The following is a 16,056-nucleotide window of genomic DNA, read 5'->3' on the forward strand; positions in this document are numbered from 1 at the left end:
ATGGTCAGGATTGGGCCACTGCTGAGCAGGAGAGTGATCCACCACCCGTCAGAGGCCTGATCTGGGCTGTTTTGGCCCCAATCCAGGCCGAAACGGGCCCAAAATGGCTAAGAGTCAGGTGGGCATGGCCACCTGACATGTGACCTTTTTGGAGAACTACCAGAACTGCGTTCCTGCATGTTCCCCCTCAAAATGAGCCCTGGGGATGATACAGTCTGGAGAATCTGCAACTGGCATTACTACTAGGGTTGTTAAGTGGAATTCTCTTAATTCCTTTTTGCTGAATTTCTCTCTGAAATCCAGTAGCCATTTCTATTCCTCTTTAGAAAATTACTCTTTTGTGAAAAGATCTGATTAGATCTCAAAGAAGTCATATCTCCTATCTTCTACACCATATTGGGAGTTCTTAACCCTCCCCCCCACAGTTATGTAAAGGATGGTATATCTTCCATCTTCCTGCTCACTTCTGCCTTCTCCAGCTCAACAGCTTATATCAATCTGTCATGTATGTCTGTATCCCTCCATCCATGCCATTGTTCTAGGGGATGCTAGTGGTCAATACTGTGGTTTGATTTCATATTGCAAATGCTATGTGCATCACTTTCGTTTCTCTTCCTAACTGCCTGAGAATGCAGATGTGTAATCTGCGTATTTCTTTGAAGCTCACCGAAATGACCTTGTAGTGTCTGAAATGTTACCCTTTCTGTTATGCCTCTTTCTGTCTTGTCTAGCTGGTGTATAAACCCCAGCAGAGATTCCTAGACTTCTTCCCGCTCAAACTTGTGGGTTAGGGAGGAGGAGAATGTTTGAGTACTTTCCTCAAGTCCCTATTCCTGTCAAGGAAGCTGTACTGCTTAGACACTTTCTTGTTTCTAAGTAAACTATGGATCTGTATATGCAAATGATCTGATTTCTGAATAAACAGCCATTTAACCAGGAACCTGTGTCTTGATGCAATGGTCCAGAGATCTGTCTGCTGTATCCTGTCATCCACAGGGGTCATTTCATAGAAAAAGAACTGGAGGAACTCATTAGCATAACTCATTAGCATATGCCACACCCCTTGACAGCACTGGCAGTGTCATTAGCATAACTGATTTGCATATGCCATACCCCCTGACATCACCTATCCTGGCCGTTTTGGACCCAATCCTGACCATTTAGTGCCAAAATGGCCAAGATCACACTGCTGCTGAGTGGGAGAGTGATCCACCACCCATCAGAGGTCCGAGCTGGGCCATTTCGGCCCCAATCCAGGCCTGAAACGGGCCCAAAATGGCTGTCAGGTGGGCAAGGCCACCTGTCATGTGACCTCTTTGGGGAATTGCCGGAACTGCATTCCTGCGCGTTCCCCCTCGAAATGAGCCCTGGTCATCCATAGCCTGACACAATCTCTTCTCTTCCATTTTATCTTTACAGCAATCATGGAGGCTGTTCAGGTTGAGAGTGTGTGACAGAAGTGAAGCTTCTCTAGCAGAAGTGGAAATCAAACCAATTCGACATCTGAAATACTACACCACACTGTTTCCTTTTTTATCCCCACAACAGATAGTACATAAGGCAACATAGTGGTATGGTCCCTAACTTAGAGCCAAGCTACAAGTTGACGAATTACACATACAGGGAGGAATACGCATGAGTCTGTTCACTTGCCAGGCAACTGTAATTCGTCACTCGTAGCTTGGCTCTTAGTGAAGCATCTGAGAGCCCCTCCCTACAACACAAAAGCCTTTTTGAAAAATTCGGTTTTGCATCAATTATGGAAAGCTAGGAGAGTAGGGGCACTCCTGACCTCCTCAGGCAGGCTGCTCCACAAGGTAGAGGGCAACCACAGAGAAAGCCTGTGTACGCACTGCTATTGATTTTGTGCATGTGCAGGGTGGCACCTGCAGGAGACCCTGCTCTTGTTCTTACTCAAGAAATTCAAGGCTCTTGGAACACTTCTTCAAAAGTGAAAAAACAACTAAAAAGTTTATAACGGTAAGTTTATAACTGTTTTTGCAAATCTGTTACAGATTTCTGGGATGGTTCCCATTTCATGCCATTTGGAAGGAATAAGAATGGACAAAATAAGAAAGGTTTGAAGAATCAAGGCTGAAAACTGGATTGACAGAAGGAAAGAGGAAAAGGAAGGAAGGAAGGAAGGAAGGAAGGAAGGAAGGAAGGAAGGAAAAGGTTTTAGTGTGGAGGGGATGAATGGGCAGATGGAGGGCAAACAATTCATTCAGACATTTTCTTCCCAAGCAGCCTCCAAAAGGCTCCTTTCACATCTTTATTTCTAAGGCTGTAAATCAAGGGGTTGAGCATGGGTGTCACTGCTCCATAGAACAGGGAGACGATTTTGTCACGGTTAGAGAAGGCTTTGTCATGTGGCCGCAAATACATGGAGATGGCTGAGCCATAGAAGATGCTGACTACCACCAGATGAGACCCACAGGTTGAAAAGGCCTTGCCTCGTCCCTCGGCTGAGCGGATGCGCAGCACAGCCTGGCCAATGCGCCCGTAGGTCACCAAGATGAAACCAAAGGGTAGAGCGAGGACCAAAACACTGTTGATCATGATAACGGTCTCAGCCATGCGTATGTCTGAGCAGGCCAGATTGAGGAAGACCCGTAGCTCACACGTGAAGTGGTTGATGACGTTGTGTCCACAAAACTGAGTGGGTTGCAACAGCCTGGGGATCAGAGTCATCATGAAGGCACTGGCCCAAGACGTAACTGCCAGCTGGGTACAAAGCTTCCAGCTCATGATGGTGGTGTAATGCAAGGGGTTGCAAACAGCAGCAAAGCGGTCGTATGCCATGACAGCCAGCAAGAAACACTCTGCAATGCCAAGAAAGAGGCTGACGTACATCTCAGTTATGCAGCGGATATATGATATGGTGGGTCGGCGGAAGAAACAGTTGACCAGTGTTTGCGGAATGCTGCTGGTGGTGTAGAAGATGTCCAAGAAGGAGAGATTGCAGAGAAAGAAATACATAGGCGTATGCAGAAGAGGGCTCCGTATGATCAGGACAATGAGAAGGCTGTTACCAAATATCGTGGCAAGGTAGAAGATGAGGAAAACCACAAACATCACCATCTGGGCCTCAGGGTAATCGGAAATCCCAAGCAAGATGAATTCGGTCACCATGGTGGCATTGCTATCCCCCCTATCGACTTTTGCCATTTTCTTCCTTGAGAAAGAAATAGAGAACAATCTTTTCTACTTCTCGGATATCTTTTGGATGTTCTCTGTACTTCTGAAATTTGGTTGGGATTGTGTTACCAAAGAGCATATAAGATCAGTGAAATTTAACCAAAAGGCGAAGGAAGTAGATTTGTGGGACATCAGTAGTCCTTCAAAAGTAAGTTGGCTTTGAAGTTTATCTATCTATCTGGAATTTTTCCACCCTTCCTGCAAAGAGTTTAGGATATCACATATAGTTCTCTATTCCCTCATTTTACTCTCACAACAACTCTGTCAAGGAAGTCAAACTGAGGATTTGAACCTGGGTGTCTCTGGGCCTTGTCTGAAACTAACTCATGTATCAAATTATCTCAGTGGCAGGAAGAGTTTTATCATCTAAGAACTGTTCTTAAAGATGAGGGGGCAAGACAGATCTTAAAAAGTTGGCTATCTTGAAACTAAGATTGATTTTTACATTTAATATTTGCAACCAAAGCAGAATACATTCCATTTATATCGTTTGCCAGCTAACACTCAACAACTTTTCGTCTTCCACTTAATAGTAGCAACTTACGGATCTTTTAACTATCATTTCATGACTCTGTTAGCAGACCTGGAATTTAATGTAACATTAGATGTGAGCAGATATAGAGCTGCTGCAATTGAATGTTGCTTGTTTGTAATGAATACTGAACAACAATAACTATATTGCTGTCTTTTTCTGGTCAAACAGCCTATTGGCTTTAAGATCTAGATGGGATACGGAACTTAAAGATATGATTTAATATATACTTCATGGTTATGCTGTAAAAATGCAAAAAAAATCCTTGTTAAAACTGTGCAACAAAATATATAACAATAATTGTAAACTTTCTTTCTTTCTTTCTTTCTTTCTTTCTTTCTTTCTTTCTTTCTTTCTTTCTTTCTTTCTTTCTTTCTTTCTTTCTTTCTTTCTTTCTTTCTTTCTTTTGTTCGTTCGTTCGTTCGTTCGTTCGTTCGTTCGTTCGTTCGTTTGCTGTTTCCACATTTCCTAAACAGAGCACCCCACTCACCGAACGCTGGTGGCTTTTTCACAGGATTTCTCACGTCTCCATCTCCAAAGCAGATGCAAGCAGTTTCACTTCCATTTTTGCGGTGCTGTGAAAACTGACTGCATCTGCTTTGGAAACAGAAATGTCAGAAATCCCATGAAAAAGCCGCCAGCATCCAGTGAGTGGGTTGCTCTTTTTAGGATGTGTGGAAACAGCCTTCCCGTTATTTGTGTTTGCCTTTCCTCTTCTCCTCACAGTTTTATTCATGCATGGTTATGTGCATTTTTCTGTAACTGAGTAATAAAATAAACAGACACACATGTCACAAAAGGAATACACCCCTACTTCTTATTTTGTGCTCACAAGTCAAAGAGAAACATGTTTTCCTGTCCATTGGTGGGCAAAAATTTGGTTAGGGCCGTGAGGAGCCTACTGGTCTGAGGAAATCATGTTATACCTTCCTTCTAATGGTGCTAAGAAAACATTTCCCCACTTTTCAAAGGATGGGGAAGTTGGATTTTTAAACAATATCTTGGTATTTCTTGCAGTAGTAGTAGTTTATTTTAGTTTCTTGAAGATTTGAATATTCCTCCATTTCTCCCTCATGGCAGGTGTGAGATGTGTCATGCCAAGAAGATGATAATTCCATTATCTTTATTTTATTTTTAAGGATGAGAAGGTGTGTAACTGAGAGAAGAAGACCATCTGATCCGCTGCCCAGTTAATCTCAAATATTTGGATTTAAACTGTTACAGCAAATCTCTTCACATCTAACTGTGTTCTTTTGTGGAGGGTCTTATTGTTTATAATGATAATGATAATAAATTTCAAGCTCAAGTTTATTATTACGATCTAGGATCAGAATTTGAGTCAGCATATACAATAATATATAAGAAATACATTGATTACATGTCTAAGCATATCTAGGAAACTGAACAATATATTTAAATAAATAAAATTGTTAAATATTGGTTAAAATTTCTTAAAAGAAGTTGTGATAGTCTATCTAATTAAACTAGTCAGGGTGCAGAATCTTGCTACCTCAGCAGTGATTTCATTACAGCAATCAGCTAAAAGGATAACAATAAAATTAACTGTAAGAGTGTATTAATTTTAAGTTTACACATGTCTAAGAATTAAGTACATCAGTGTGCTAAAATGGGTAAAATCATTAAAATCTTAATTAAAATTTCTAGAGGAAGTAATAATGTTCTGTCTGATTACACTAGCCAAACACAGAACCTTGCGGCCTTAGCAGTAACTTCTTTGTAGGAATCAGTTAGAAGGAGGGCAGAATAAGACTGACTTGGTCTGCCTGGGTGGGCAGCAATAACTGGTGAGATATAAATATGAATACAAATTTATATACCACCCTTCAGGATGACTTAACACCCACTCAGAGTGGTTTACAAAGCATGTTATTATTATCCCCACAACAAAACACCCTGTGAGGTTGGTGGGGCTGAGAGAGCTCTAAGAGAGCTGTGACTAGCCCAAAGTCACCCAACTGCCTTCAAGCGGAGGAGTGAGGAATCAAACCTGGCTCTCCAGATTAGAGTCCTGCCGCTCTTAACCACTACACCAAACTGGCTCTCTGTAAACCTCTCTCTGATGTTGTAGCAAAAGTGAAATAGTAAGTACATTTTAGGATTCACAATCACCTACCACCTAATTTCCCTTTTTTGAAAAGTCACATGCATCCAGGTTCTGGGCACTATAGTATATATAAAGTAATAATATGTATAATATATATTGTATAACATACCAGGTGTCTCAACTGGAGAACTGTACTAGTTGCACATTTCTACTTGCACACTGCTGGATCCAAGTCACAGTTTTCGAAAGCTGCAATCATGTATGTGTGAGATCAGGACGGCTGCAGTGCACCCTTTCCACTATGCCACGTTGCTGTTGTAATTCACCTGTTATTGGGTGTACTGGCAAAAACACACAGCTGTCCATGTGGTTCCCTCTGTGACAAATAGCTGCTGTAAGCGAGGAGTGTGTGTGTGTGTGATTTGTATTTGGACAACGGAAGGAGGAATGACCCTCTCTTTCCTCAGGTTGTTTTTAAATCTAAAAGAATAAATGGGGGATCTGTTGACGGTTCTCCAGCCACAATGTCTACTCCAGCCCTTGATCTACAGAATTTTGCACCCCCCAACACAAATGGGAGTAAATCAATTCAGTGAAGTATGTGATGGGGGGGGGGGGAATCAAATGGAAAATTAACTTCATGGGAATGGACACAATGCCAGCAAGGAATCCAAGGTCAGTAATCAAATGTATATTTAAAATATTTAAACTCACCTTTGAGCAGTATTATTTCCTCCTTTTAAGGCTATAGACAAGCCATCTAGTTAATCCAAAGAATGTGTTTAATCTCTGTGGTAATCTACTGAATCATAGGGACCTAGGGCAGGAGATTTTTGGATTGACAGACCTGTTAAAATACTTGCCTAAATCAAAAGTGGATGTTTCTAAAGCCAAATGCAGATAATACTTCTAGTGGAAGATCTATATTTCTGTCTTTTTGGAGATATATAGCATAAGTACTGGGGGGGCATTCCTCTCAGTGCAAGAGATTATTAGATTAAATAATCTCTCAGCAAAATCTGCCCATGGAGGGAAATATAACAGGTGATAGAAAACCTGGTTCCTTGAAAAAAATAAAATAAAAATAGACACATCTAGAATCCTAAACAGGAATATCAAAATGGATCCTTTCAAGAGATGAACACAGCTGGACTCTAAGTGGTATTCTCCACTATATCCAGATGTCTCTTCCAGCTATCGACAACCAGAATTGACTTCTAAATTAGCTCTATTCTCTAGTGGCAGATCCCAGTGGAGCACAAGAAGTAAGCTCAAGGCTGATGCAAGGAACCGGCTGTGAGGTAAGCTCTATGGTAGACCAAACTCAAAGGTTTGTTCAAAGGGTGCACCTGTAGAAGGAGAGGTTTGTTGACTGAAATGAGCAGAGTATGTGGATGACATATCCACTTGGATTGAATAGAAACTATGAATGGTTTTCTCATTATCAGAATTAACTCATTTCATTAACAGAAGCAAACTGATCTCATTATAAGAAGTAACTGATTTGCATCTACTCCCTTCTCCCCTTACCACCTATATATATATAGCCAGTTTCTTCTTATCCTCCATGCATCTGACGAAGAGAGCTGTGGTTCTCAAAAGCTTATGCTACAGTAAAGTTGGTTAGTCTTCAAGGTGCTACTGACACTACTATTTTTCTATTTTTATATCCATCTGAAGAAGTGAGCTGTGGTTTGCGAAACCACAGCACAAATTTTGTTAGTCTTATAGGTGCTACTGGACACTTGCTCTTTTCTATTTGCTCCTTAAGTTATCATCTTCATTCCCTTATGCCATGCAAGTAGGTTCACTCCCTTTATTTTTGTTCACTGACTGCAGAGTTTGAAACGTTTCTGTCAGCAAAGATGTGCAAAGAACAAGTATGATAAGGTAGTCATGTGGTGCATAGGCACTGAAGTCCCACCCCAGCCTCTGTCAATCTTTTTTGAGCACCTCTTTGTCTTCTGAGGCTTTCACATTGGCCTCGAGGCATAACTTTTCACGACTTAAAACTGAAATGAAAGCCAAGATGCAACTACGTTTGTTATAGCTTTATGGTCCACACAATCCCGTTGCAGGAGCTCTGATTTACATGGGGGCATGCATTATATACTGCATATAACTTCATTGCCAGGAAAAGCTTTGCATGTGCAACAGGGAGAAAAATATAGACAGCAAACTGAGAGCCAAGCTACAAGTGATGCCTTACACAGGTTGGACACTTGTCAGCTTCCCTCAAGTTTTGATGGGAAATGTAGGCATCCTGGTCTTGCAGCTGTAATGGAGAGCCAAGCTGTAAAATCAGGATGCCTGCATTTCCCATCAAAACTTGAGGAAAGCTGACAAGTGTCCAACCTGTGTCAGGCGTCACTTGTAGCTTGGCTCAGAATCAGAGAAACACACAGGGCTTTTTTTCTGGGAAAAGAGGAGGTGGAACTCAGTGGGTTGCCAGCACAGGGGGCAACTCCTGGCATGTGCAAAGTGTGCGCATGCTCCCAGGACCGCACAATGACGTCACTTTGGGTCAGCAGGAACAAGGGGGGAGTTTTTTAAAGTTTAAAGTGCCCTTGGTGAAAATGGTCACATGGCCGGTGGCCCCGACCCCTGATCTCCAGACAGAGGGGAGTTTAGATTGCCCTCCATGTGCTGGCATGGAGGGTAATCTAAACTCTCCTCTGGAGAACAGGGGGTGAGGCCATCAGCCATGTGACCATTTTCAAGAGGTGCCGGAACTCCGTTCCACTGCATTCCAGCTGAAAAAAAGCCCTGGAAACACAGCTATACACAGTCTTGCTGAGGGCCAAGCTACACACGACGAATGACACGTGAACGGCAAGTGGATTGAGTGGAGGGCAAGTGAACAGGGAGAAATACACTTGCCGTTCAAGTGTCATTCGTCATGTGTAGCTTGGCCCTAAGAGGATATCAATATGGACGCTGAGTCGGGAAGTAATTTATTTCTCTACTTTCCTCCCATCAATCTCCATAAGGCTCCTTTCACATCCCTGTTTCTCAGGCTGTAGATCAGGGGGTTGAACATTGGAGTGATGACTGCGTAAAAAACAGCCACTATTTTGTCCGTATCTGTGAAAGTCTTGGCCTGAGGCTTCAGGTATGCAGCCAAGGCAGAGCCATAAAAAATGCCCACCACAGTCAAATGAGAGCCACAGGTTGACAAAGCTTTCCCCCGGCCTTGGGCTGAGCGGATGCGCAGCACAGCCAGACCAATGCGCCCATAAGTCACCAGGATGAACGCAAGGGGGAACAGAAGAGTGAACACACTTGTTATCAGCATGTTAAGCCCACTGGTGTGAGTGTCAGAGCAGACCAATTTCAGCACTGCCTGGACCTCACACGTAAAATGATTCAACACATTGTGGCCACAGAAATGTGCTGCTGGCATGCTAAAAAAGGGTACGATGGTCAAGAGGAAAGAGATGATCCACAGGCCAACTGCCAGCATGAGGCACACCCTTCGATTCATGATTAAACTGTAGTGTAGAGGGCTGCATATTGCCACAAAGCGGTCATAAGCCATGACAGCTAGCAAGAGGCACTCTGCCACTCCCAAAAAAACACCAATGTTCATTTGTGCCAAACAGTTGCCCAGAGGTATAATGGATTTGTCTCTGATGCAGTGCACCAGCATCTGTGGGACAGTGGTGGTGACATAGCAGACGTCGATGAAGGAGAGGTTGCTGAGGAAGAAGTACATGGGTGTGTGGAGGTGAGAATCTACCACAATTAGCAGCACAATGAGACCATTCCCAGCTATGGTGACTGCATACATGAACAAGAAGAGAAAAAACAAGGCAGCCCGCACACGGGGCTGTCTGGAGAGGCCCACGAGCACAAACTCAGCCACTGTGGTTGTGTTATCCCAGTCTTCCATATTTCCTGTACAAGAGAAATAGAGAATCATAGTATAATTGCTATGAAATTTCATCCTACAGTCATGATTATTCACCAGTTTGTTAAACATTTATATGGATAATCAGGTTAAAAAAATCTTTTTTTGTCACTAAGTTGTACCCAGAGTGGAAAGAACATACGTGCAAATACAGATGCATGTATACCTTTTCAATCTCCCCCACACCAATCGCTCCAATGCAAAACATACAATTAAAGCTTTACTAGATGAATCTGTTTTTTCCCATTGAAGTCTGCAATTGCAGACCTCTCGAAAAAGCATGCTGATATTAGGAAAGATACCAAATTATAGTGCAAGAGAGGTCTGTAACCAAATGCAATGGGAGAATTCATTTCAACTACCTGTTACTTTCCATCTTGATTAATTCCCACTGATCGAATAGTTTAAGCAAAACAGAAGCTCTACTGCTGCTGAGCCATTGCCCAGCCCTCCTCATTTCCAAGAAATGCCCAAGGAAATGGGCATTCTGGTATATCTTCAGCATTGCAAGAGGAATTCATTCACAATGAGTTCTGAATTATCCTACTTAGTTTAACTTACGAAACCTACACTGAGCAACCTACTGAGGATCTGCATGTCCCCAGCAAAATGGCAAAAAAGGAGACGGGGGGGGGGACATTGCGTCATGTGAATCCATGCTCCACCATGAAAAAAAACAAACAAGAAGGTTGTAAGTTTGATCCCCTGTTCTTATCCCTGTGTAACTAGAGCTAAAGTTTAGTTGTGCATCTAAGAGCAGAACTACAAGTGACAAAAGGCACAGATTGGACACTTGTCAGCTTCCCTCAAGTTTTGATGGGAAATGTAGGCAGCTTGGCGGAATGTTGGACAAGTGACAGTTGAAAAGTCCGTTGGACAGCAGTCGGAGATCCAAGCTGCAAGACCAGGATGCCTACATTTCCCATCAAAACTTGAGGGAAGCTGACAAGTGTCCAACCTGTGCTTTTTGTCACTTGTAGTTCTGCTCTGTGTGTTCCAATTCCTATGCCATTTCTGCAGATGCAACAAATGCTTCTGTGCGGATTGATTGATTGTTTCATACATACATCTTGCACGATGTTTTCTTGGCAAACTTCTGTTACAGGTTGGTTTGCCATTGCCTTCCCCAGTCATCTACATTTTACCCCCAGGAAACTGGGAACTTATTTTACCAACCTCGGAAGGATGGAAGGCTGAGTCAACCTTGAGCCGGCTACCTGAACCCAGCTTCTACCAGGATTGAAATCACGTTGTGGGTAGAGCTTGGACTGCAGTACTGCAGCTTACCACTCTGCACCACAGGGCTCTTTTTCACCAGCAAAATGGCAAAAAAGAAGATAGGAACACATTTATTTTATTTTATTTTATTTTATTTTATTTTATTTTATTTTATTTTATTTTATTTTATTTTATTTTATTTTATTTTATTTTATTTAGTCAGCCTTTATCACTGAGACTCATGGCCAGTTATACAATGTGGGTTGATATGATCATTTTCAAGGACATTTGAATAAACAATGTAATAGGGTCTATAAATGCAAATCTGGAAGAATTTAAAACCAGCAGAAATCCAATATACACTTGGAGAAAATGATAATTGGAAATTTGTTCCATTTACACACATTTGTGTTTTGTGAGACCTTCATGAACGTTGGTCCTCCATCCCAAAAGAAAAATATAAACACCACCATTAGATTAAACTGAGGCTTGATTTAATTTTTATTCAATTATTAATTTATTATTCAGAATTACTGAAGATTAATTATTACAGGTAAAATAAACCAACCAATGGGTTTGCTAGTGTGTGTACAATCTCAGAGCTGCTGTAGCACTGTGGTTAAGTGGTTCGGCTACGAATCAGCACTCTACTGGTTCGAATCCCACTTCTGCCATGAGCTCAGCAGGTGACCTTGGGTCAGCCCCTCCTCTCAGTCCCAGCTCCCCAACTGCATTGTGAGGATAATAATAACACTAACTTGTTCATCATTCTGGGTGAGGCACTAATCTGTCTAGAAGAGCGGTATATAAATGCAGTTGTCATCATGGCTCCAAATACTTAGCTGCTAACTTAGCATCTCTTTGCTTGTCTTTACCTCTACGTCAAAAATTGTACTGAGAGATGCCATCGATCAAAACTGCTCCTCTGCCCCAGGCAGTGTGAAAATTCAGACCTCTATCAGCAGTGCCAAGAAAGCCTCCTTCTCAGACTTTCAGACAGGATGGCACAAATGGATACATCTCCCTATCCTATGGCACCTCAGAGTGAATGTATGTTTTGTTATCTCTTTCTATCTGGTATTTTATTTCTAATTACTTCGACATTTGATTAATTTAAAAAATCACTGACCTCTTGTCTTGCTAAGACTTTGACAGAATCACTCTCCTGTCCCTTTATGACGGGGCCTCTCCACAGGTTGATCCCTGTGTCCATTTGAAGCAAAGAGCCAGGTCAAAGGAAGTTCTGTGCAATATGAACACAAACTGGTGTGCATAGCTGTTAAAAAAAAACCACTCAAGTCTCCTCCTTTGTAGGATTACAACAAGCTGAGTATTTTAATACAGCAATGCTGGTACCTTCTTAGGACAAAATACCATCATCTTCTCTGACAGGAACTCCAGCTGTCCGGAAAGCAGGAAAAAGGACTATTTTAAACAGAGGTATTGAACAATAGAAAGGCTACAAGTCTACAATTCCCCCCCCCCAACCATGGCCGTTTCCAGACGGCTTACCTGCAGCCGCTCCATGCCGCAACGTCGCGGATCGTGCCGGGGAAAACGCGAAATATCTCGTTTTCTCGCGCGAGTTTTGCGCGACATCGCGCAAAACTCGCACGAGAAAACGCGATATTTCGCGTTTTCCCCGGCACGATCCGCGACGTTGCGGCATGGAGCGGCTGCAGGTAAGCCGTCTGGAAACGGCCCATGTCTGTTTTGTTGTTGTTAATGTTCATTTTTTGTGATAGGAACACATATGTGTAATAAGTTGGGGCCTTTGTCCAAAATATCAGTGGATATTAACTATGACTGGTAACTTAAAGTTCCACATCAGCCGGAGAACCTCATGTAACATACGAAATTGATCCAAAGTTGATGGAATGTCTGTCCAATGTTATCTCTACTTCCCCAAAAGGATGTTAATTCTTGCTATGCAGAGAGATAAAACAGCCATTTGCCGATTTTGGTTTTTGGAGTTTTTTTTTGCATAATGGAAGGATTTTATAACCTTTTGCTTATAAAAATCTGGGTGTCACTGAATAGCAGCATTAGTTCTTCAGCTAACATCTAAGCTCAACACGACAACAGAACTTTAACAGCATGTCATACCAGCTCTTTGTTCATATTTTTTATATTTTTTTGCAACATCAAGCCTGAAGAAGGGTTCCGGAGAACATGAAAGCTTGCAAACTGTTAGGCATAATTTGGCTGGTCCCCATAAAAAGTATTATGGTGGCTGAGTTTTGGGGGTTTTGTATAGTTATCTGTATGGTTTGCTTTCAGTCTGCCTGGGGGCATCAGGTATCAAAGAGAAAATGCTAAAATAGGAGGAAATTTGGTCTGCTTCAGCTGATCTCTTACGTTAGCCTATTTCCCCTCTTTGATTAATAATTTATCTATAAGCAATAAATGTTTCTAATGATCCAGTTCCAAGGGCATGATCTCACCACAACCGAAGTAGCATTTGTTTTTAGGAACTGGGATAAAGATATCTAAATGTTCATCATGACCAACCTCATTCTAGACATTGTTTCATTTAAGAAAACACAAAAAGTCATGTTCTTTTCTCTGCAAAATGCTTTCTTTGTCTCTTGGCATCAAATCTTTCCATTTCTTGTCACAATAATATTATTAACAAAACGATTTCTCAAGTTCTCATTGAATAACACTACAATCTTAAGCAGAATTACTCCAATGTAAGCCCATTGATTTCAATGGGTTTAGACTGGAGTAACTCGTCTTAGGATTGCACTGTAAATATATGACATTCAATGCCATGCATGCTTATTTAAGTCCTACAGAGTTTATTGGGGATTTCTTTTATGCATGGATGGGATTTTATTTTGTGATCTTTGTCACAATTCCTGGGAACAAAGAAGACCTATGATACTGAGCGAGACTTCCTTCCAAGTAAAAATGTTTAGGATTGGTCTGCATTTCAAAGTCCACTCTCCCATCATCCTTCTACAAGAACTTTGTTAAAACTGGATGAGGAAAAAGTGTAACCACTCCAGTCCTACAAGTTTAGTTAACATTTTCTACAAGACTGAATTAAAAACAAGAAGTGAGTTGTTATTCTCAAGTGTTCCATGAATTTTGAAGGAAAAAAAGAGGCTGTGAGTTTCACAAGATTTTGTCATGTAAATGATGCTAAAATCAGATTCACACTAGACATCCAGTGGCGAGATCAGGGAATCAGTCTCCACCAATACATAAGACCTGTGAAGTGCTTATTCCTTCCCAAACCCACAACTTAAGAATATAGGAATGTGAAGCTGTTTGAGAGTCTGTCAACTTCAGTTGGCTGATTCCGCACACGTTGGATAATGCACTTTCAATGCACTTTATCAATCGTTTGAGGTGGATTATTTGTTCCACACACAAAAAAATCCATTCCAAATGATCTATAAAGAGGATTGGAAGGGCATTATCCAACGTGTGCGGAATCACTCATTGTCTACTTTGACAAGCAAGAGCTCTCTGGAATCTTAGACAAAAGTCTTCTACATCATGTACTACGAGATCATTTTAGTTGGAAATGCTAGAGACGGAACATGGAGCCATCAGAAAGGATGATGCTCTGCCGCTGAGCTGTAGACCTTTCTCAAGGGGAAGATATGGTCCCATCTCCAGGTGGAACATCAGAAAAGCCTTGTTGCATCAGACCAATTCTCTAACAAGTCCAGCAACCTATTCCTCCTTGGCCAATCCAACATTAGAGATAAAGAAGGCTTACACGCAAACTTAAGGCTCCCACCCACCCCCGAAACCTCAGCTGAAAAAAAATCTAGATGGAGAGATGTGAATTGTAAGTTATGTCTCTGAAATGAATTCTCAATGCCTCAAAGTGAACGTTGGATTTATGACAGTTTCATATATAACTTCATAGATTTTTTTGACAAAGGAAGTCTTGACGGCCAATGGCCTAAAGCCAGATTAAATGTTCTGCCACTAGGAGAGTTAACAGGTTTTTAGGGATCCCCTTTTCTAACCATTTCTATGGTTAGAGCAAATCACTTCACATCTAACTATGTTCTTTTGTGGGGGTCTTACTGTTTATAACAACAACAACAATTTATATACCACCCTTCAGGATGACTTAATACCCACTCAGGGCCAAGCTACACATGACGAATGACACTTGAACAGCAAGTGTATTTCTCCCTGTTCACTTGCCCTCCACTCAATCCACTTGCCGTTCAAGTGTCATTCGTCATGTGTAGCTTGGCCCTCAGAGAGGTTTACAAAGTATGTTATTATTATTCCCACAACAATACACCCTGTGAGGTGGGTGGGGCTGAGAGAGCTCTGAGAGAGCTGTGACTAGCCCAAGGTCACCCAGCTGGCTTCAAGTGGAGGAGTGGGGAATCAAACCCGGTTCTCCAGATTAGAGTCCCATGCTCTTAATCACTGCACCAAACTGGCTCTCTGTAAACCTCTCTCTGATGTTGTAGCAAAAGTGAAACAGTAAGTACATTTTAGGATTCACACAGTATTGAAGATGTCTCTTAAATGGAACTACAAAAGCTGCAATTGTGTATGTGTGAGATAAGGAGGGCTGCAGTGCAGGTTGGGCTTTTAGTAAAAACCTTGGCTTATAAAACACATGCACCTAGATACAAAATTTGGTGGCATCGCACAGGGCCAAGCTACAGGTGACAAATGACACTTGAATGGCAAGTGGATTGAGTGGAGGGCAAGTGAACAGGGAGAAATACACTTGCTGTTCAAGTGTCATTCGTCACTTGTAGCTTGGCCCTCAGATGAGAAAAATACACTTGTGTGGTAACAGTCTGGCCCTGGAAATTACAATCACCTACCACCTAATTTCTCTTTTTGAAAAGTCACATGCATCCAGGTTCTGGGCACTATAGTATATATAAAGTAATAATATGTATAATATATATTGTATAACATACCAGGTGTCTCAACTGGAGAACTGTACTAGTTGCACATTTCTACTTGCACACTGCTGGGTCCAAGTCACAGTTTTCGAAAGCTGCAATCATGTATGTGTGAGATCAGGACGGCTACAATGCACCCTTTCCGCTGTGCCACATTGCTGTTGTAATTCACCTGTTATTGGGTGTACTGGCAAAAACACACAGCTGTCCATGTGGTTCCCTCTGTGACAAA

General features: G+C 41.8%; 2 protein-coding genes across 2 annotated transcripts; both read right to left on the bottom strand.

The window, feature by feature from the left end:
- Positions 1 to 2,220: 2,220 nt before the first annotated feature.
- On the bottom strand, positions 2,221 to 3,168 carry LOC129346451 (olfactory receptor 13H1-like). Its single transcript, XM_055003803.1, has one exon. It carries the CDS (start codon positions 3,166 to 3,168, stop codon positions 2,221 to 2,223), a length of 948 nt encoding a protein of 315 aa, XP_054859778.1.
- A 5,589-nt stretch (positions 3,169 to 8,757) lies between these two features.
- LOC129346452 (olfactory receptor 13H1-like) lies at positions 8,758 to 9,687 on the bottom strand. Its single transcript, XM_055003804.1, has one exon. It carries the CDS (start codon positions 9,685 to 9,687, stop codon positions 8,758 to 8,760), a length of 930 nt encoding a protein of 309 aa, XP_054859779.1.
- Between the last annotated feature and the right edge of the window lie 6,369 nt (positions 9,688 to 16,056).

Source organism: Eublepharis macularius, chromosome 19, assembly GCF_028583425.1.
Source record: "Eublepharis macularius isolate TG4126 chromosome 19, MPM_Emac_v1.0, whole genome shotgun sequence".
Lineage (NCBI taxonomy): Eukaryota > Metazoa > Chordata > Lepidosauria > Squamata > Eublepharidae > Eublepharis > Eublepharis macularius.